The sequence below is a fragment of the Chelonia mydas genome, chromosome 23, assembly GCF_015237465.2.
Source record: "Chelonia mydas isolate rCheMyd1 chromosome 23, rCheMyd1.pri.v2, whole genome shotgun sequence".
Lineage (NCBI taxonomy): Eukaryota > Metazoa > Chordata > Testudines > Cheloniidae > Chelonia > Chelonia mydas.
In genome coordinates, this window is record NC_051263.2 from 18,666,115 (window position 1) to 18,687,379 (window position 21,265).

Consider the following 21,265-nt stretch of genomic DNA (forward strand, 5'->3'; position numbering starts at 1 on the left):
AATAAGAATACAGCAGTAGGGATTTATTACTGACCACCTGACTAGGATGGTGACAGTAACTGTGAAATGCTCAGGGAGATTATAGAGACAATAAAAACAAAACACTCAATACTAATGGGGGATTTCAACTATCTGCATATTGACGGGGCACATGTGCCCCCAGAACAGGATGGAGAGATAAAGATTCTTGACACCTTAAATGACGGCTTCTTGGAACAGCTAGTCCAGAGAGGCAATTCTTGATTTAGTCCTTAAGTGGAGCACAGGATCTGGACCAAGAGGTGAATATAACTGGACTGCTTAGTAACAGTGACCATAATATAATTCAGTGTAACATCCCTGCGAGGGGAAACTACCACTGCAGCCCAACTCTGTAGCATTTAATTTCAGAAAGGGGAACTACACAAAAACAAGGAGATTAGTGAAACAGAAATTAAGAAGTACAGCACCAAAAGTGAAATCCCTGCAAGCTTCCTGGAAACTTTCTGAAGACACCATAATAGAGGCTCATCTTAAATGTACACCCCAAATTAAAAAAAACATTGCAAGAGAACCAAAAGAGAGCCACCCTAGCTCAACAAAGTGCAGTAAGAGGCAAAAAGGCATCTTTAAAAAGTGGAATTTAAATCCTAGTGAGGAAAATAGAAAGAGCCTAAACTCTGGCAAATGAAGTGTAAAAATACAATTAGGAGGCCAAAGTAGAATTTGAGGAACAGCCAGCCAAAGACTCAAAAAATAAAAGCAAATTTTTTTTAAGTACATCAGAAGTGGGAAGCTGCTAAACAACCCGTGGGGCCACTGGATGATCGAGATGCTAAAGGAGCACTCAAGGACGATAAGGTCATCACGGAGAAACTAAATGAAATCTTTGCATCGGTCTTCACGGCTGAGGATGTGCGGGAGATTCCCTAACCTGAGCCGGTCTCATTAGGTGACAGGTCTGAGGAACTGTCCCAGACTGAGGTGTCATTAGAGGAGGTTTGGGAACAAATTGATAAATTAAACAGCAATAGGTCACCAGGACCAGATGGGATCCCCAAGAGTTCTGAAGGACTCAAATGTGAAATTGCAGGACTGCTAACTGTGGTTTGTAACCTAGCATTTAAATCAGCTTCTGTACCCAATGACCGGAGGGCAGCTAATGTGACACCAATTTTAAAAAGGGCTCCAGAGGCGATCCCGGCAATTACAGGCCGGTAAGCCTGAAACTATAGTAAAGAACAAAACTGTCAGACACAGAGATGAACATAATTTGTTGGGGAAGCGTCAACATGGTTTTAGTAAAGGGAAATCCTGCCTCACCCATCTACTCAAATTCTTTGAGGGGGTCAACAAGCATGTGGACAAGGGGAAGCCAGTGGACACAGTGTACTTAGATTTTCAGAAAGCCTTGGACAAGGTCCCTCACCAAGGGCTCTTACGCAAAGTCAGCTGCCACGGGATAAGAGGGAAGGTTCTCTCACGGATTGATAATGGGTTAAAAGATAGGAAACAAAGGGTAGGAATAAATGATGAGTTTTCAGTATGGGGAGAGGTAAATAGTGGTATCCCCCAGGGGTCTGTATGGGGACCAGTCCTTTTCAATATATTCAGAAATGATCTGGAAAAAAGAGGTAAATAGTGGTATCCCCCAAGGAGGTGGCAAAATTTGCAGATGATACAAAAGCCCTCGAGATAGTTAAGTCCCAGACAGACCGCGAAGAGCTACAAAGGGATCTCACAAGACTGGGTGACTGGGCAGCAAAATGGCAGATGGAATTCAATGTTGATAAGTGCAAAGTAAAGCGCATTGGAAAACATAACCCCCACTACACACATACACTGATGGGGGCTAAATCAGCTGTTACCACTCAAGAAGGAGATCTTGGAGTCATTGTGGAGAGTTCCCTGAAAACATCCACTCAATGTGCAGCGGCCGTCAAAAAAAGCGACCAGAGTGTTGGGAATCATTAAGAAAGGGATCGAGAATAAGACAGAAAATATCATACTGCCTCGATAGAAATCCATGGCACGCCCACAGCTTGAATAGTGCATGCAGATGTGGTCGCCCCATCTCAAAAAAGTTATATTGGAATTGGAAAAGCTTCAGAAAAGAGCAATAAAAGAAGAGATTAACAAGACAGGGACTTTTCAGTTCGGAAGAGAGACGACTAAGGGGGGATGTAATAGAGGTCTATAAAATCATGAGTGGGGTGGAGAAAGTGAATAAGGAAGCATTATTTATTCCTTCTCGTAGCACAAGAACTAGGGGTCACCAAATGACATTAACAGGCAGCAGGTTTAAAACAAACAAAAGGAAGTATTTTTTCACCTAACTCACAGTCAGCCCGTGGAACTCCTTGCCAGAGGATATTGTGAAGGCCATGACCATAACAGGGTTCAAAAAAGACCTAAATAAATTCATATTAGCCAGGATGGGCAGGGACGGTCGCCCGAGCCTCTGTTTGCCAGGAGCTGGGAATGGGAGATAGGGGATGGATCACTTGATATTACCTGTTCTGTTCATTCCCTCTGGGGCACCTGGCACTGGTCGCTGTCGGAAGACAGGACACTGGGCTAGATGGTCATTTGGGCTGACCCAGTAGGGCCATTCTTATGTTTTAGGCCTTGTCCAAACCTCACAGCACTAAAAGTTAATGGGAGCGGCGGTCCATGTGATTTGCAGCCAGCCTAGTGACAGCTACACCTGGTGCTTTGATAGGGCCAGTTTCGCAATGCTGAAAGAGGTGATGAGCCCAGGCAGCTGGGAGGAAGAATTTAACCACAAAAATGTGACTAGAATTGGGAACCATTTAAGGACCACGTACTAGATGTCCTAAAAGCCACAATCTCCCCCTTGACAAAGGTTGAGTGGGGATGTGAAGGGAGCTATTTATTTATATTTATATATTACACACACATGCGAAGGGAAAGTTGATAGTAATGAATATAAACCAGAAGTTATGAATTGTAGAAAACTGATGAGGGAAGCTAAGAGACGCACAAGGAGCCAATAGAATTAAGGACAAAAAGGAGTATTTCATATATATCAGGAACAAAAAGAATCCTGACACTGGCATGGATCCATGACTAGATGGAAACAGTAGAATAAACAATTTTAATGCAGAAAAAGGCAGCTGTTTTCAATAAATAATTCTTTTGTGTTTGTGAGGAAAACAGATGACACAGTCATATGGTGACAACAACACTTTCCAGTCCACTAATATCTCTAGAGAATGTTCAGTAGAAGCTACTAAAAAGTTAGATATTTTTAAATCAGCAGCTCTAGGTAACTTGCATCCAAGAGTTTTACAAGAGCTGGCTGAGAAGCTCGCTGGACCATTAATGCTGATTTCCAGTAAGTCTTGGCACGCAGGTGAAGTTCCAGAAGAGTGGAAGAAATATTATGCCAATATTTAAAGAGGGTGCAAGGTGTGGCATCAATCCTGGACAAGATAATGGAGAGGTTAGAACAGGACTCAACTAGTAAGGAATTAAAGGAGGGTAATGTTAATCAAGATGGGCTTATCAAAATTAGATCCTGTCAAACTAACTTGATATCTATTGTTGATGAGATTACAAGTTGGGTCAACAGAGGTAATAGTGCTGACGTAACAGACTTCGGTGAGGCATTTCAGTTGGTACCACAAGACATCTTCATTAGAAACCTCAAACGATGTAATATGAACCCAGCCCACATTAAATAGATACACTGCCTAACGGATAGGTCTCAAAATGTGACTAACCAGGGAATCGTCATCAAGTGGGTCTGTTTCCAGCGGGGTCCCACAGGGATTGGTTCTTGGTCCAACGCCAAGAAACATTTTGATCAATGACGTGGCTGAAAACAATCCTTGCCGATAAAGTTTGCAGACGACACAAGCATTGTGGGAAATCATGCAGAGGGCAGGTCACTGCTCCGGAGCAGACTGGCAAACCGAGCGCAAAGTGCTTTAATCCAGCGAAACGGAAACGGGTCCGTCGGGGAACAAGAGGCCGGGCATGCGTACAGGCTGGGGGGGCTCTCCCCTGGAAAGCAGTGAGTCCTGGGCAGATTTGGGGGTCGTGGCGGAGAACTGGCAGAACAGGAGCTCCCAGTGCGAAGCTGGACGCGGAGGTGAGACAAACAGCCTGGAACGGACAGTGCGGCGTGTTACTGGCTGGAACGTCCGACCCAGGGGCGTGGGGGAGTCTCTGGTGCCGACCGTTTTCCCATCAACACACGGTGTGTTTCCAACAGAGCCGCTCTAGGCCGTTCCCTGGCCTGGGTCACACAGGCCCCTCCGGTTTTGGGGCCCAGGAGCTCTCTGCCCCCACGTGGCAATGCCGGACGAAGACACGACAGCCGGGTTTCTTACCAAGAGTGCGCTTTTATTTTTTAATTTTTTTTTTGTCTTTTTCTTCTTTTGGAGGGGGGAGGGATTTCTTTTTTTAAACCTCAGGGCGTCCCACCCCCCCTTGTTTTCCCCTCCCCCTCTGCAGGGGCCCAACAGGGTGGGGGTGGGGACAGAAGGGGGCTGGGGCAAGGGAAAGGATCGAGAAACCAAAGCAGATTGTATCATCGTCTCGTCTGTCCGGCTCACGTCAACACATTCCAAGCACAACTTAAGAAATGCAAACTAAACCAAAAAAAATATATATATATTTATATATATCATTTGTCTTCTCTCCGGACACGTGTGGGGATGTGTGTGTGTGGTGGGGGGGGCGCCACCTCAAAGGGAGTGGGTGGAGATCCGCTAGGCCCCGCCCCCATGGCTTGGCCCCTCCCCCACGCCCCTCCCTTTCCCCCGAGTCCGCCTCAGTACAAAAAGAGCCGTGGAGGCGGGAAGCCCGGCTCACGCCAGGCCGAAGCCTTCCGAGCACTCCTGGATGGCCAGTAGCAGCATGTGACGTAGCTTCTCGTAGCTCTCGTAGGCGGGAAGGTCCAGCTGATTGAAACTGGGGTGGAGGGGGAGAAATCAGTGAGGGGGGGCAGGAGGCCAACAACCCCCCCCCCCCAGTTCTAGGATTGGGCACTGCCCACCCCACCCCCCAATTCCCAGGAGAGCAGAGTCTACAGCTCACCCCCCGCCCCGGCGCCTGTCCGCCCCTTCCCATGGGTGGGACCCAGCCCCGTGTGTCCCCGCCTGGCCCCTCACCATGTGTGAGCGGAAGGCAATCTGTCGGTGGAGCGGTCGTCTCGGTGGATCTGGAATTTCTGGATGCCGTTCATACCCTCCAGGGCGGCGAAGCCCTGCAGAGGAACCTTGGAGGTGCCCGTCACGAACTGCAGGAACTTGGCTCGGTCTGCCTGGTCAAAGGAGCGCAGGGCTCGCCAGAACCACTGGATCTGCCAGGGGAGAGGGAGCAGGTCAGAGCCGGGGGAGAGGAGCTGGGACACAGCCGCACCTAACGCTGCACAGGGCTGGCTTGCCCGGTGCTGAGATGCAGCCAGCTCTGGGGCGGGGCAGCTGGGGAACAGCCGCACATAACACCGCCCGGTGTGGAGCTGCAGCCAGCTCTGGGGCGGCCCCTCACCTGGATGGAGTTGGACTGGTACTTGTGGTACTCGGTGTTGGATTTGAGGTCGTCAATGTCGATGGTGGGCAGCCCCGAGATGAGAAGCTCCAGCTCCTGCTCCGTGAAGATGGAGATGAGGCGCTTGGGGATGATCTCGTAGAAACCCTCCAGGAAGGCAGCCAGCTGCTTGCGGATGGCTCCTGGGGTGTGGGGGAATGAAGCCAGTGAGCCCCGTCCTGCTCCAACCCCAAGCCCCACCTTCCCTCCTGGAGTCGGGAGAGAACCCAGGAGTCCAGGCTCCCTGCTCCAACCCCCAGGAGGGAAGGCGAGGCTGGAGTCGGGAGAGAACCCAGGAGTCCTAGCTGCTGCTTAGCACTCTATTTACAGCTCACTCGCACTGGGCTGAAGAAACCTGGGCTCCCCACCAGAACCACCCCCCAGCCGCCTACCTGTCATCCTCATCTGGCAGACCAGGTGCACGTATTCCTTCTTGTTCTCCTCCGTCACCAGGATATTGGCCCCGTTGGGCTTGAGGTCCCGCACCTCACATACCCCGAACTCCTGTACCTGGGGAGGGGGGGCAGCGGGTGAGGGTGGGGCTCCATTCCCAGTCAGTGCCACCCATACCCTTGGCCCCATCCAGCCTTCCCCAAGCCCGTCACCCTCCCCACAGCGTGTCCCGCAGCCCCCTGGCACCCGGTACCTCGGTGCTGAAGGTCAGGTCGTAGCCTAGCGTGGACACATCGTTCTCTAGCAGGTAAACCAGGCCCTGGTAGAAGTGGTAATCCTCGCTCTCCATATCCGTGTACCTGGGGGGGACACGGGGGTCAGTGGGGTCACGGAGCCGCCCCCAGCTCCAGTAACCCCTGCCCAGTGTCCCCCCAATCCCAGGCCGAGGCCCCCGGAGACCCTTGCCCCCCGGCCCTGGCGCACCTGACGGACTTGCCCAGGATGTGCTTGTAGAAGGAGCGGGTGAAGTAACACTCCAGCAGGCGGTTGTCGTACACGGCCTTGGCCACGATGCGCCCCACGAACTTGAAGTAGCTCAGGTGGTTGGGGTTGCAGTGGGACGAGGGGTTGATGGTGTAGGTGACGCGGTCGCCGGGCGAGGTGCGGAACAGGGCGTACATGGGGTTGAACATCTCCCGCGAGATGATCATGTACCACTCCCGGAGCAGCCCGCCCGCGTCCTGCCCCTCCTCGCCCTCGAACACGATGTACCTGCGGGGACAGGGGGTTAGGGGGGGACCCACGCAGCCCCGTCCCTGCCGGGTGCCCCTGCCCCACTCCCATCTCCCCTGTTCCCCCCGCCCGCGTCCTGCCCCTCCTCGCCCTTGAACACGATGTACCTGCGGGGACAGGGGGTTGGGGGGGACCCACGCAGCCCCGTCCCTGCCGGGTGCCCCCTGCCCCACTCCCATCTCCCCTGTTCCCCCCGCCCGTGTCCTGCCCCTCCTCGCCCTCGAACACGATGTACCTGCGGGGACAGGGGGTTAGGGGGGGACCCACGCAGCCCCGTCCCTGCCAGGTGCCCCCGCCCCACTCCCATCTCCCCTGTTCCCCCCGCCCGCATCCTGCCCCTCCTCGCCCTCCAATATGATATGCCTGCGGGGGCAGGGGGGGGACCCACGCAGCCCCGTGCCCACTAGGTGCCCCCTGCCCCACTCCCATCTCCCAGTTCCACCCACCCACATCCTGCCCCTCCTCGCCCTCCAAGATGATGTACCTCGGGGGGGGGGGGGGGGGGGCAGGGGAGGTGGTTAGGGGGTGGAACCCACGCAGCTCCGCCCCCACCAGGCACCTCCCCCCATTTCCCCTTGAACACAAGGGTTAGTGGGTAGGACTCACACTCCCTGCCCACCCCCACCCCAGCTGTGGGGTACCCGGCTGCTGCCCCCCCCACCCCGGAGAAGCCAGGCTCACAATCGGTTCTTCATCTCCTCGGGCGACTTGCGGTGCAGCTCGCGGTACGAGTCCTCGAAGACGTGGTCACGGCGCACGTGGACGGCCATGTCCTCCTTGCGCAGCCCCTCGTCCAGCCGCTCCAGCTCCTGGCGGAAGTACCTGGGAGGGGGCGGGCGGGCGCGGTGTCAGGGCTTGGGGAACCCACCGCCACTGGACACAGCCCCATTGTCCCACCCAACACACCACGGCCTGCCCTCCGCCTCCTTGACACAGCCCCCATCCCCAGGAGCAGGGTGTCTGCCTGGGGAACCCACCGCCACTGGACATGGCCCCACTGCCCCACTCAAAACACCATGGCCTGTCCTCTGCCTCCTTGACACAGCCCCCATCCCCAGGAGCAGGGTGTCTGCCTGGGGAACCCACCGCCACTGGACACGGCCCCATTACCCCACCCAGAACACCATGGCCTGTCCTCTGTCTCCTTGACACAGCCCCCATCCCCAGGAGCAGGGTGTCTGCCTGGGGAACCCACCACCACTGGACACAGCCCCATTGCCCCACCCAAAATACCATGGCCTGTCCTCCGCCTTCTTGACACAGCCCCCATCCCCAGGAGCAGGGTGTCTGCCTGGGGAACCCACCGCCACTGGACATGGCCCCATTGCCCCACCCAAAACACCATGGCCTGTCCTCTGCCTCCTAGACACAGACACCCTGCTCCTGGGGATGGGGGCTGCCTGGGGAACCCACCACCACTGGACACGGCCCCATTGCCCCACCCAACACACCATGGCCTGCCCTCCGCCTCCTAGACACAGCCCCCATCCCCAGGAGCAGGGTGACTGCCTGGGGAACCCACCGCCACTGGACATGGCCCTTGTCCCGCCCCCAGGCATGCCCTGCCCCCTCACCCCACCCTACTTGCGCTTGACGTCGAAGTCCAACACGCGGATGTAGTCGACCAGGACGGCGAAGGGCCCATCGGCCAGGTGGGTGGTGGACTGGCGCAGGATCTGATTCAGCACTGTGCGGTGGGTCTCTGGGGAGGGGGGCGCACAAGGGGAGGGTGTCACTTGCTGCTCTCCTCTGTGCCATGAGACCCCCCCCCCCGACACAAACACACACCTGGGTGACCCCAAAACCACTCCCCCCTCCCCCCACAATGCTGGGCCTTACACACCTCCCCCGGCAACCTGACCACAGGCCGTGCCCCTCGCAGCCCTGTGCATCCCCCGTTATGTGCAGCTGTTCCCAGGCTGCCCCACCCCAGAGATGGCTGCATCTCAGTACTAAGCGAGCCCTCCCCATGTGACGTTATGTGAGGCCATTCCCCATCTGCCTCATCCTTGGAGCCCCGTGACCCCCCCGACCCTGGGCCATGCCTCTCAGAGCCCCTCCTTTCCCCCACTCCCCCCCACCACAGCCCCCCCTTTCTCTCCCACCCCAGGCCCTGAGCCCCTCACCTGCGAAGCGCAGGAACTTCTGGGTGTCAGGGGGCAGGCTGGAGGAGATGTGCATGGAGGAGGGCTCGCGGGAGAAGAAGGGATCCAGCGAGGAGGGGGTGGCGGGCGTGAGGGGGGCGGGCGACAGGGGCGGGGGCTCATCCTTGATGTGGGCCAGCTGGCTCTCGCGGGTGTCCCGCACTGGGGGCTTGCTCTCCCGCTCCGTGGCGTGCACCAGGAAGAAGGCTTCCACCGCCGGCTGCAGCACTGCGGGGAGGGAGGGAGGGAGGGAGGGAGGAAGGGTGAGATCCGGGGGTCCCCACCCCACGGCCGGCTGCAGCTCTGTGGGGATGGGGAGGGGGCTGAGAGCCCGGACCCTTACCTAACACAGCATGCTGGTCGTGGGACTCCTCCAGCTCCTTCAAGCACTCGCCCAGCATGGCCCAGAGCTCGTCCAGGTTCAGCTGCTCGCTAAGGAGGGGCAGATCCGGGGGGCGCTCGTCCTTCTCCCCGGGCTGGGATCCTTCCGAACCTGCAAAGGGGGGGCAGGGTCACCCGGGGGTCCCTGCAACAAGAAGCCATCCCTACCCCATGCCAACACTGGCTGAGCTATGTATACACAGCCGTTCCCCAGCCATCCCGCGCCAGAGGTGGCTGCATCTCAGCACCAGGTGAGCCATCCCAGTGTGGCGTTATGTGCAGCCATTGCCCACCTGCCTTGCCCCAGAGGTGGCTGCATCTTAGCTCTGAACGAGCCACCCCCAGGCAGCGTTATGTGCTGCTGTTCCCTGGCTGCCCCGCCCCAGAGGTGGCTGCATCTCAGCGCCGGGCGAGCCGGCCCCAGGCATGGCTGTGACAGCAGGACACTCACCAACCAACTGGGCGTCCTGTGTGACCGGCGAGGGCTGATCGACGTCCATAGGTGACTCGTCCCTCCGAACAGCCCCTTCCGACTGGCTCGACTCAGACTGCGCGGACAAAGAGGGGGTCAGGGCGGGGCTGGGGGCCTCTTTGGGAGATGTATGGTGGACAGAGAGGGACTGTCACTCCAGAAGTGGCTGGGGGGGCTGGGGGGAATGATTTGACTGACAGCATGCCACGCTTCCCCCCCCCCAAACATGCAGCTCACACACACACAAGCTGATCTTGCAAGGGATGATGGGTAGGTGCCCCCCCCAACCTGTTCCCGGGGTTGGGGGCAGCTCCAGCATGGCATGCATGGATCAGCGATGGCGCAGCCCCACTGCAGCTGGACGGGGGCATGCGGGGGGGACACTGTCCAGACAGGTGAAAAGGGTGGGGGGGGGGGGGAGGGTGCGGAATATTATCTGGCTGGGGATTCCCACCCTCCCCGAGGGCCTGTGAAGTGGGGGACCCTGGGGCTGGGAGCCATTAGATGTATACCGATCCCCACTCCCCTCCCACAGGAGAGAACCCAGGAGAGTCCTGGCTCCCCGCCTGCCCCACTCCCCTCCCAGAGCTGGGGAGAGAACCCAGGAGTCCTGGCTCCCAGGAGAACACATGGAGGCCCTGGGATTCCCAGGCAGCGCAGGGACACCCCAGGACTGTGCCTGAGGGGTGGAGGCGGGGGATTGGGGCCTGGGGGTGAGATGACGCACGTGGTATCGTCCCTGGAGCCCGGCGCGCCCGTCTTCAGGACTCTGCTCCCGGCAGGCGAACGTCTCCTATTCTCGCTGGGACTGGGGGGGAGCCCTGGGGGCAGCCAGGCGCTCGGAGGTCGGCACATGCCAGCAGGTGGGTTTCGAAGGGCATGCCGGGGAGGGGACGGGGGCTCACAGCCCTGGGTACCCCCAGGAAGCCTCTCACCCTCCCAGAGCCGGGAGAGAACCCAGGAGTCCTGGCTCCCAGGCCCCCCGCTCCCAGAATTGAGGGAAGAACCCAGGCGTCCCGGCTGCCAGCCCCCACGCCGCGGCGGGGAGAGAACCCAGATGTCCTGGCTCCCAGCCCCCGAGGCCAGGCCAGGCCGGGCGGGGCGGGGGGTCCCCGGAAGGGGGGCGGGACCCCACGGATGGAGGGGCCCCCAAGCGCCACAGGCCCCATGCTAACCGTTGCTGCTTGCTGCTGCCGCCGCGCCCGCTGCCCCTCACGTACCATTTGTATAATGGCGTCAGCCTCAGCCTCCAGCTGCCGGACAGCGGCCTGGATGCTGTTAGCTGAGCCCAGACCGGAGCTACCTGCCGGGGGGGGAGACGGGTCAGCGAGCGGCCCCGGTCCCAGAGCACCCCGCCCTGGGGCAGGCCTCCCCCTCGGCCCCGGTCCCAGAGCACCCCGCCCTGGGGCAGGCCTCCCCCTCGGCCCCGGTCCCCCTCCAGCCCAGAACCCACGGGGGCAGGACTCCCCCTCCGGTCCCAGAGCCCCCCAGGGCAAGCCTTCCCCTTGGCTCCGGTCCCCCTACGGCCCAGAGCCCCCCCGGGGCAAGCATCCCATCCGGCCCAGAGCCCCCCAGGGCAAGCCTTCTCCTCGGCTCTGGTCCCCCTGTGGCCCAGAGCCCCCCCGGGGCAAGCATCCCATTCAAACCAGAACCCCCCCAGTGCAGGCCTCCCCCTCAGCCCTGGTCTCCCTGCAGCCCAGAACCCACCGGGGCAGGCCTCCCCCTCTGGTCCCAGAGCCCCCTGGGACAGGCGCCCCCCTCGGCCCTGGTCCCACTCCAGCCCAAACCCCTCCGGGTCAGGTGCCCCCCTCGGCCCTGCTCCCCCTCCGGCCCAGAACCCCCAGCGACAGGCATCCCTGGTCCCCCTCTTGCCAAACCCCCAAGGCAGATGCCCCCCTCAGGCCTGCTGCCCCTCTATCCCCGAGGCCCCTGGGCCAGGCCCTACCTAGCCGGCCCGTCTGCTTGGCCTTCTTGTTGGCGCGGCGCGTGTCGTCCCGCAGCTGGATGATGACCTGCAGCACGCGCAGGAAGAACTTCTGGGTGGAGGTCTTGGAGGTCAGCATGGACATGGAGGGCAGCTGCAGCTCCCGCCCGCCCAGGGGCCGCTTCTGGGAGGCCACGATCACCACGTTCTCTGCCATGTCGAACCTGCCCGGGAGGGGGCGTTAGCAGGGGTGCCGGGGGGGGGGTGCCACGGGACGCGTGCGGGGGGGTCACTCACCGGCTCTGCATCTTGCCTTTCAGCTTGGTGGTCTGGGGCTGCTCATCGGGGAGCCCGTCGGGGGAGAGCAGCTCGCACTGCGCCCGCCGCTGCTGCTCCAGGTTGTACTCACGCAGCTCCGCCAGCAGGGTGCCTGGGGGGCCGGGGGGAGCTCGGCATCAAGGCCTGCACACCTCACAGCCGCTTCCTGCTGGCCCCTCCCAGCATCCCTATGCCCCACCCTCTCCCTCGTGGACCCTCCCAAAGCCGCCCCCTCTCAGAACCCACCTGCCCCCCACCCATGCCCTGCTCTCCCAGCCCCCAGTGACCCTTCCCAAAGCCGCCCCCTCTCAGAACCCACCTGCCCCCCACCCATGCCCTGCTCTCCCAGCCCCCAGTGACCATTCCCAAAGCCGCCCCCTCTCAGAACCCACCTGCCCCCCATCCATGCCCTGCTCTCCCAGCCCCCAGTGACCCTTCCCAAAGCCGCCCCCTCTCAGAACCCACCTGCCCCCCATCCATGCCCTGCTCTCCCAGCCCCCAGTGACCCTTCCCAAAGCCGCCCCCTCTCAGAACCCACCTGCCCCCCACCCATGCCCTGCTCTCCCAGCCCCCAGTGACCCTTCCCAAAGCCGCCCCCTCTCAGAACCCACCTGCCCCCCATCCATGCCCTGCTCTCCCAGCCCCCAGTGACCCTTCCCAAAGCCGCCCCCTCTCAGAACCCACCTGCCCCCCATCCATGCCCTGCTCTCCCAGGCCCTTCCCAAAGCCGCCCCCTCTCAGAACCCACCTGCCCCCCACCCATGCCCTGCTCTCCCAGCCCCCAGTGACCCTTCCCAAAGCCGCCCCCTCTCAGAACCCACCTGCCCCCCATCCATGCCCTGCTCTCCCAGGCCCTTCCCAAAGCCGCCCCCTCTCAGAACCCACCTGCCCCCCACCCATGCCCTGCTCTCCCAGCCCCCAGTGACCCTTCCCAAAGCCGCCCCCTCTCAGAACCCACCTGCCCCCCATCCATGCCCTGCTCTCCCAGCCCCCAGTGACCCTTCCCAAAGCCGCCCCCTCTCAGAACCCACCTGCCCCCCATCCATGCCCTGCTCTCCCAGCCCCCAGTGACCCTTCCCAAAGCCGCCCCCTCTCAGAACCCACCTGCCCCCCACCCATGCCCTGCTCTCCCAGCGCCCCAGGCCCCAGTGACCCTTCCCAAAGCCGCCCCCTCTCAGAACCCACCTGCCCCCCATCCATGCCCTGCTCTCCCAGGCCCCAGTGACCCTTCCCAAAGCCGCCCCCTCTCAGAACCCACTTGCCCCCCACCCATGCCCTGCTCTCCCAGCCCCCAGTGACCCTTCCCAAAGCCGCCCCCTCTCAGAACCCACCTGCCCCCCACCCATGCCCTGCTCTCCCAGCGCCCCAGCCCCCAGTGACCCTTCCCAAAGCCGCCCCCTCTCAGAACCCACCTGCCCCCCACCCATGCCCTGCTCTCCCAGCCCCTTCCCAAAGCTGCCCCCAGCCCGTGGCCCTGCCCCGTTACCGATCTGCTTGCAGAGGGTGTAGCCCAGCTGCCGGGCACCGCTGAGCAGGAGCCGCAGCACCGTGTCCCGGGTGGGCGAGTCGCCCCGCGACAGCTGGAGCAGGACATTGGCTGCGTCCTCCAGCCCCTCCTCCGAGCAGGAGTGAGACGTCAGCACCTGGGGGGAGGCACATGGGGTGAGCGGGGAGCGAGGGCACCGGACGGCCCCGACCCCGCCTGGGCACTGCCCCGTGCTCACCTCTACCGAGAGCTGCAGCTGGTTTTCCGTCAGGCCTGATGCCACCACCTTGGGGTCCGTCCCGCCGCCACCCGCTTCGCCCGCCTTGGCCGGAGACTTGCTACCCTTGGCGGGAGCTGCGGGGAGACACCGTGGGGTTAGCGAGGCCCGGCCCAGGATCCATGGGGAGCGTGGACGGCAACCTAGGCAGGAGCCTGTGCCCCTTGCCCCCAGACCCCCCTGGGGCAGGGCGGTATCAGGATCCCACTACCCCTCACTCCCAGCAGTCTGCAGGGGTGGGGAGAGGCCAGCCCCCCCGGTGCCCCCTTAGTCCCAGCACCCCCGGGGCAGGGAGACACCAGCTGCCCCCTCAATCCCCGCAGCCCCTCACCTGGCACGGTGGGGGCAGGGGCGGCGGCCGCGGCGGAGGGCGCAGTCGGGGCGGGGGCGGCGCCCGGCCCCTCGGGCGCCTTGTTTTCGGGCAGGGCGATGGAGATGAGCGAGAGCAGGCGAAGCAGCTTCTCGGTCAGCAGCGAGCTGCGCCGGATGACGGGGTGCGAGAGCATGTTCATGAGCTGGCCCAGCGGCGAGGCCTCCAGGCTGTAGGGGGAGCTCTCGCCCTCGGCGCCCGCGCTCACCGGCACCGACTTGACCGAGTTCTTGCCCTTGCGGCTCACGTTCATGTTGTCCAGTTTGACCAGCAAGTCCCAGAAGTCGGTGGAGATGCCGCTGGCCTGGCCCGGGCTGCCCGACTGCCTGGCGCCCCGCTCCCCCTCGCAGGGCGCCTCCTTGGGCCGCTGCTGCGTGAAGTGGCTGGGGAACACCTGGGGAGAAGGGAGAGAGTCACAGCCTGGGGGGAGGAGACCAGCTCTGGGGCGCAGCTGCCTCTGGGGCGGGGGCAGCTGGGGAAACAGCCACACATAACGCCACGCGGGACTGAGTGCCAGGAGAGCGCCCCCTGCCCAGCCTCTCACCCTGCAGCCCCCAAGGCCCAGGCCTGCCAGGGGAGAGCCCAGCCCCCGGCCCTGCCCCGTCACCTTGGCCAACTGGATGAGGGTGTCCAGCACGTGGCGGCACACCACGGGGGCGGCCTGCGGGTGGATGTGGACGGCGGCGCCGGCGGCGGTGCCGGCGGCATGCTTCTCCGTGTGTTTGCGCCCGCCGGCCCGCTGGATCTGGAAGATGTTGGTGCGGCAGCCCAGGGCGGCGTCCATGGAGACGGAGAGCCAGGAGAGCTGGCCCGAGCTGCGGGCCTCCATCTTGTGCAGCAGCTCCAGGGGGCGGCCCTCGGGGGCGCCGGCCTTGGCGGCCCGCTTGCCCCGCTCGTCCGGCGGCCCCTTGGGCGTCTCCAGGCAGGGCTCGCTCTCGCTGCTGCGCTGCAGGATGGACAGCAGGCTGCGGATCACCCAGCCCCGCGTCTGGCCGTGGTAGCAGAGATTGCGCAGCACCCGGTGCAGCCGGCTGGTGTTCAGCTTGGGCTCGTCCACGAAGAGCAGCACCAGCAGGCAGGAGAGCGCCTCGTGGTCCAGCAGCAGCCGGCCCCGCAGCCGCAGGAGGCTGTCCACCATGCTGCCCGACGGCCTGCGGGAGGAGGCGGCGGCTCAGACAGCGGGGCAAGGAACCCAGGCGGCCAGGAGGCTACGCCCCCGCCCCTCCCGGAGCCTGGCATGGAACCCGGATGTCCGAGCTGCTACCCCTACGTCCCTCCCGGAGCTGGGCACAGAACCCAGGAGTCCGGGCTGCCTGGCCCCCTGCCCCCCACTATAACCACCAGCCCCTCCCACGTTCCTCCTTGGCGTGTAACCCAGGAGGCCGGGCTTGTTAAGGAAAAGTTAGCACATGTGACTCCACTTTGGTTTGGGGCCCACCATTGTTTAAATGCCAGCACATCACACACCAGGAGGAGTGATCCTTAGATACTGAATCCCTGTGAAAATCCTCCTCCTCGTCTCCAGCCTGCCTTGACTCCCAGTATCTGGTTTTTGTCAGTCTCTAACTCCCTGTCTCTTGGCCTTGATGTGAGGCCTCCCATCCTGATAATAAAGGTTACTGATGCGGGGCTTTAGGACCACGCTGTGTAATTAACATACTGGTATAGCACGAGGAATGCACCAAGCAGGGATAGGTGGTAGATAAGAAAAGGGTTTGTTTACTGGCTAAGGTTTCCGATGCACGAGGGCAACATGCTTTGCTAAAAAGTATATAACCTTTGTATAATCTGTATTCGGGGTCCCCTCCTGGGTAGCAGGGGGGACATCACTCGAGCGTAATAAACTTAGTGTCTTTTGGGAACTCTGCAGTTGTGGACTTTGTTTACGTGCCTCAGCCTAGATTCGAACTGTGCGTGTCCTACCAGGTGGAATTCGCAGCATTGGTGTGCGTGTCCTACCAGGTGTAATTTGTAACACGCTGCCAGGCCCCCTGCTATAACCACCAGCCCCTCCCACGTCCCTCCTGGAGCTGGGTGTGGAACCCAGGCATCTGGGCTGCTATCCCTCCCCCGCCACTGTCAGCACCAGCCCCCACGTCCCTCCCAAAGTTGGGCATGGTACCTGGGAGTCCTGGCTGCCAGCCCGCCTGCCCCCACCCCCCTGCTATAACCACCAGCCCCCACTCCCCTCCCAGAGCCAGGCATGGAACCCAGGTGTCCTGTCTCCCCTCAGAAGAGGAGACTGAGTGTCTTAGCTAAGAGGTCTCCCCTCAGCTGTGCCCCCCACCCCCGGGGCAGGTACCTGCTGTGGCTGCTGCTGCCACCCATGTGGAAGGTGCCCCCCCTCTGCACAGCCAGGCGTGTGTACTGGACCCCGCGGTTCCCGCTCAGCCGGCTGGTGAAAGCTGTGGGGAGAGAAGAGACAGGAATTGGGGGGCTGCAGGCCAAGGTGCTGGAGTGGGGATTTGGGGGTGCCAGGGGCCCTACCCGGGCTGCGGAGGACAGCCGACAGGGCCGAGGAGCTGGGGGGGCCGTACCCGGGCTGCGGAGGACGGCCGACAGGGCCGAGGAGCTGGGGGGGCCGTACCCGGGCTGCGGAGGACGGCCGACAGGGCCGAGGAGCTGGGGGGGCCGTACCCGGGCTGCGGAGGACGGCCGACAGGGCCGAGGAGCGGGGGGGGCCGTACCCGGGCTGCGGAGGACGGCCGACAGGGCCGAGGAGCTGGGGGTGTTTGGGGGGGGGGGGCGCCGTACCCGGGCTGGGGAGGACGGCCGACAGGGCCGAGGAGCTGGGGGTGTTTGGGGGGGGGGGGGCCGTACCCGGGCTGCGGAGGACGGCCGACAGGGCCGAGGAGCTGGGGGGGGTTGGGGGGGCCGTACCCGGGCTGCGGAGGACGGCCGACAGGGCCGAGGAGCTGGGGGGGGGGGGCCGTACGCGGGCTGCGGAGGACGGCCGACAGGGCCGAGGAGCTGGGGGGGGGGGGGGGGGGGGGGGGCCGTACCCGGGCTGCGGAGGACGGCCGACAGGGCCGAGGAGCTGGGGGGGGGTTGGGGGGGCCGTACGCGGGCTGCGGAGGACGGCCGACAGGGCCGAGGAGCTGGGGGGGGTTGGGGGGGCCGTACGCGGGCTGCGGAGGACGGCCGACAGGGCCGAGGAGCTGGGGGGGTTTGGGGGGGGGGCCGTACCTGGGCTGCGGAGGATGGCCGACAGGGCCGAGGTGCTGGAGTGCCCGAAGAGCCGCTCGTGCATGAGCTGGCGCTGCCGGGCCTCCTGCTCGCGGCGCAGGGCCTGGGCCTCGGCGGCGATGTCGGGCGGCATGACGGCCAGGACACTGTCCTCCATGTCCTCCAGCACCGAGCGCCGCAGGTCCGAGGGCAGCGTCTGGATAAAGGTCACCGGGTCCATGGGCGTGTCCGAGCTGATGCCCTGCGCCAGCTCCCGCCGCTGCTGCTCCACCCGCTGCTGCGCCAGCACCTGGGGGGACAGGTCACTAGCTGGGGGGGACCCTGTCCACAGGGCCGCAGCCCCGCCCACGCCCGCAGCCCCGCCCACATGGGGCCAAAGCCCCACCCATGCCCATAGCCCCGCCCACAGAGCCATAGCCCCTCTCATGCTGAGACCCTGCCCAAGGGGCCGTACCCCTGCCCAGAGACCCCGTCCACAGACCATGCCCCCAGAGCCGTAGCCCCGCCCCCACCCAGAGACCCCACCCACAGGGCCGTAGCCCCGCCCCATGGCCCAGCCATGCAGAGACTCCCTTGCACAGGGAAATGGCCCCCAGCCCCACCCACCCTCTCACCCCTCAGGTCTGCCCCAATCCACCTAGCCCTAGCCCCAGGCCCCAAGCCTGGCTTTCACCCCAGGCCCCCAGCCTGAGACAGAGCCCTCCCCCATCCCACCCAACCCCGCCCCTCAAGCACAGACCACCCTCCACCTCCCCAGGAGCAGCACTTACCTCCTCCTGGATGGCAGGGGGCAGGGCAGCCAGGAACTCGGGGCTGACCTCTGTCACCCCGGGGTTGCTCACCACGGGCGGGGTGGGGGTGGTAGCGGTGGGGGGAGGCCGGGCCGGCGGACGGATGCCCAGCTGGTTCTGCAGCACTTCACGGCGGATGTCGTCTGGCAGGGCTGCCAGGAAGGAGGGGTCCACGCCCTCAGGGAGATTTATCCCTGAAAGCAGATGGGGGGTGTCAGCAAAACATGCAGCCACCTCTAGGGTGGGGCAGCCGGGGAGCAGCCACCCAACGCTGCACGGGGATGGCTCGCCACACGCTGAAATGCAGCCACCTCTGGGGCAGGCTGTGCACCGTGGGGTTACAGCGGGAGAACGGAGACAGCTGGGAATTGACGAGGACACCAGGATTCATCCCCTGATTCCACAGTTTTAATGCCCAGAAGGGATCAAGAGCCTGGCCCTGACTGCCAGGGGAGAGTGCCCCCTGCTGAGGCCCGCGCAGCACAGCGCCCCCTACAGCCATGCTAGAGCATCGCAGCTAACCAGCTCCTCTGCCAAGAGGCTGGTCGGTTGCCCCCGCCCCCGGTACCTGCTAGCGGGTCCTCCTCTTCGCTGCTGGTGGAGGGCAGCGGCTCCTCCAGGATGCCCCGGGAGTCGGCTCCGGAGATGGCCACGGCCGAGTCCCTGGTAGAGGAGCTCTCGGAGGACGAAGCAGGGGGTGAACTGGGGGGGGATGGGAAGCAGGGGGTGAGTGGGGGCCAGACCCCAGACCCCTCCTTAGCGAGTCCCTCCCCAAGCCAGATCCCCACTCCCCTGCCCCACAGCCAGAGCCCTCCTACCCGCACACCCTGGCCCATACCTGTCCTCCCCTTGCTGGCTGGCGTCGGCCAGGCTGTCGCTGCCGGCCTGGCCCTCAGGGCGCTGCTGAGCTGGCTCCGCCCCGTGGGCACCGTGGGCAGGCGGCTGCTCTGCCCCGCTGGGCACGGCGCCCTCCCCGACCCCCTCCTCCAGGCTGCAGGAGGCCAGGCTGCTGGTGTCCATGGGCGAGCCCTCCAGCTGGCTGCTAACAGCTGTCAGGGCATCCGAGTCCTCTGCCCTCTCTGGGGACAGCGAGGCTAGGGGAGAAACGGGGGTGGGTCAGGGGGATCCCAAAGGGGAAACTGAGGTAGAGAGAGGGAAAGGATGCCTTCCCAAAATCAGCCAGTGACCCAGCCAGGATAGAACCAGGCATCCTGGCTCCAAGCCTCGCAATCTCCCCCACTTACTGATGGTGGGGGCGGGTGACAGCTCCATCTGGGTGGCCTCCGCGTCGGCACTGGGCCTTCCCGGCCCCGAGTCCTCCTGCTCAGCCGGCACCAGCAGCTGGCGCGAGGCGTCGGTGCTGGGCTGCCCGGTGAGCTCCGGAGGCAGCTCCCCACCTGCTGTTGCCGGCTGCGGGGTCTCCAGGGTGACCAGCGTCTGCTTGGGGCCAGTGGAGGGGCCCTCGGCGGTGGGCGGGGCGGCAGGAAAGCCATCAGTCCGGCTGGCCACATCTGGGGCGGGGAGGGAGGGTTTGTGAGACGGGGCTTAGATGGGACACCCCACACCTGGGCCATGCCAGCCCCTCCCCACCTTGATCCCTGCTCCCCAGCCACAGCTGGAAGAGAACCCAGGAGTCCTGGCTTCCAGCCCACCAGGCTCCTCCTCCTGCTGGTGAGGGCCCGGCACTGGGGAAAGTAGTAAGTTGTATCGTTATCTCTGATTGGGGCATGAATCCTGACCCCACAACAATACAACGTACTACCTCATCCCGGCGGGGGCGGGGACTGCACTGAGGGGGCTGGGTCTGCCCCCCATCTGACACCCACATGCTGCAGGGGCTGGATCCACCCCCGGGGGCCCTCCTGCTGCCCCGCATCTCACACACGCGCGGCTCGGCAGGATGCACAGACGGCTTGTTTCACAGTCCTACGGAGACCCATGATTAAGGGCAGGACCCCCTGTGCTCCCACCATCAGCCCCCACTCCCTTCCCAGAGCCATGAGAGAACCCAGGCATACCGGCCCCCCATGCTCTATCCACTACACACCATTCCCTCCCCCCCCCCACCATGCTCCCAGAGCCAGGAAAGAACCCAGGCGTCCTGGCTCCCAGCCCCCTCTGCCCCTTGAGCTGGGGGAGACGGCGGTTCCTGGCTCCTGCTCGCAGTGCTGAGGGTGACCCCGCGGGAAAGACAGTAGACTGTATAGTTATCTCCGAGACCGGGTGTGACCCTAAAACTATACAATCTACTACCTCATCCCCCAGGGCCTCGGGGCGCTGCTGGGCCCGGCCGGGACGGAGGGGGAAGTGGGGGTGACGGGCGGGGCAGTTACCTGAGAGAGACTGCTCGGTGGCGGTGTTAGGTGTGGGCACCGCCCCCTGGAAAGCAAAAGAGGAACAGAATGGAGTTAGGAGAGGGGAATACAACCTGGAACCTCTAGGGGTGCCGGCTGGCTCGGGGGGACAGGGAATGGGGCTTGTCCCCTCTGGGGGGCGCTGGCTATGATCCAGCCCAGGCGGACAGGGAATGGGGCAGGGAATGGTTAATTCTCCACCAGCCCTTTAAGCCCTCAAGGGTCAGACAAGCTCAGCAGCAGCTCCCCACCTGGGCGTTCTGCTCCTTCCCATCCTTCTCCTCCTTGGCTTTGTCCGTGGCTTTGGCCTCCTCCTCGGCCAGCTGCTTACGGCGCTTCTCCCGGCGCTCCTCCAGCTCCTCATCCCGCAGCGCCTCCAGGTGGTTAACGATAGGAACCTTCACCACTGCCGGGGGAAGAGCCATGGTTAGGAGGCTGGACCAGGAGGGGGCAGGGCCGGGTGGGAGGGGGGGCACAAGGCTCACCTGAGACGCAGTCGTGCATGCTCTCCGCGTCCAGCACCTTGCACTCCTCGGTCCAGCGTGTCAGGGCGGTGGGGATGCTAGAGAGGGTCCCTGCAGAGGGAAGAGGGAGGGTAAGGAGGCTGGCTCAGAGCTGGCGACCCCCAAGGGCCAGGCCCGGCCCCCTGGCACTCGCCTGCTTGGCTGGTGGCCGTGCTCTGGTCGTGGAAGAAGTCGTCCAGCAGCTCGTCGTCGGAGCGGGCAATGATGTGGACGTCGTCGTTCCCCACCAGGAGGCGGGCGCGGCCCCGGCTCTGCAGCGGGAGGCTGCTGCTCAGCTGGAGGATGTCGGCAGCAGCCGAGGGACCCAGCAACCTG

The 21,265-nt window shown here is 63.0% G+C and overlaps 1 protein-coding gene across 10 annotated transcripts in view; it reads right to left on the bottom strand.

Annotated features, from left to right (window-relative positions):
- Window positions 1-3,078: 3,078 nt before the first annotated feature.
- The window catches only part of HUWE1 (HECT, UBA and WWE domain containing E3 ubiquitin protein ligase 1), a 57,895-nt gene continuing 39,708 nt past the window's right edge, over window positions 3,079-21,265 (bottom strand). For 8 of the 10 annotated variants that reach the window (XM_043534307.1, XM_037888500.2, XM_037888495.2 and 5 more), the window contains 29 exons: window positions 21,084-21,262; window positions 20,912-21,001; window positions 20,678-20,832; window positions 20,406-20,451; window positions 19,317-19,583; window positions 18,911-19,166; window positions 18,641-18,774; window positions 18,052-18,266; window positions 17,282-17,570; window positions 16,398-16,500; window positions 14,703-15,246; window positions 14,057-14,489; window positions 13,687-13,802; window positions 13,449-13,605; window positions 11,942-12,074; window positions 11,666-11,868; window positions 10,896-11,023; window positions 9,700-9,796; window positions 9,211-9,360; window positions 8,850-9,095; window positions 8,308-8,425; window positions 7,405-7,545; window positions 6,415-6,702; window positions 6,185-6,290; window positions 5,931-6,048; window positions 5,500-5,681; window positions 5,121-5,311; window positions 3,726-4,920; window positions 3,079-3,425 (listed from right to left, as the gene is read on the bottom strand). In XM_043534307.1, the coding sequence (XP_043390242.1) occupies window positions 4,818-4,920; window positions 5,121-5,311; window positions 5,500-5,681; window positions 5,931-6,048; window positions 6,185-6,290; window positions 6,415-6,702; window positions 7,405-7,545; window positions 8,308-8,425; window positions 8,850-9,095; window positions 9,211-9,360; window positions 9,700-9,796; window positions 10,896-11,023; window positions 11,666-11,868; window positions 11,942-12,074; window positions 13,449-13,605; window positions 13,687-13,802; window positions 14,057-14,489; window positions 14,703-15,246; window positions 16,398-16,500; window positions 17,282-17,570; window positions 18,052-18,266; window positions 18,641-18,774; window positions 18,911-19,166; window positions 19,317-19,583; window positions 20,406-20,451; window positions 20,678-20,832; window positions 20,912-21,001; window positions 21,084-21,262 (5,188 nt within the window). In that variant the 3' untranslated portion in view covers window positions 3,079-3,425; window positions 3,726-4,817. Of the gene's footprint in view, window positions 4,921-5,120; window positions 5,312-5,499; window positions 5,682-5,930; window positions 6,049-6,184; window positions 6,291-6,414; window positions 6,703-7,404; window positions 7,546-8,307; window positions 8,426-8,849; window positions 9,096-9,210; window positions 9,361-9,699; window positions 9,797-10,895; window positions 11,024-11,665; window positions 11,869-11,941; window positions 12,075-13,448; window positions 13,606-13,686; window positions 13,803-14,056; window positions 14,490-14,702; window positions 15,247-16,397; window positions 16,501-17,281; window positions 17,571-18,051; window positions 18,267-18,640; window positions 18,775-18,910; window positions 19,167-19,316; window positions 19,584-20,405; window positions 20,452-20,677; window positions 20,833-20,911; window positions 21,002-21,083; window positions 21,263-21,265 lie in introns of all 10 variants that reach the window. The other 2 variants (XM_043534306.1, XM_043534301.1) reach the window with 2 other exon arrangements.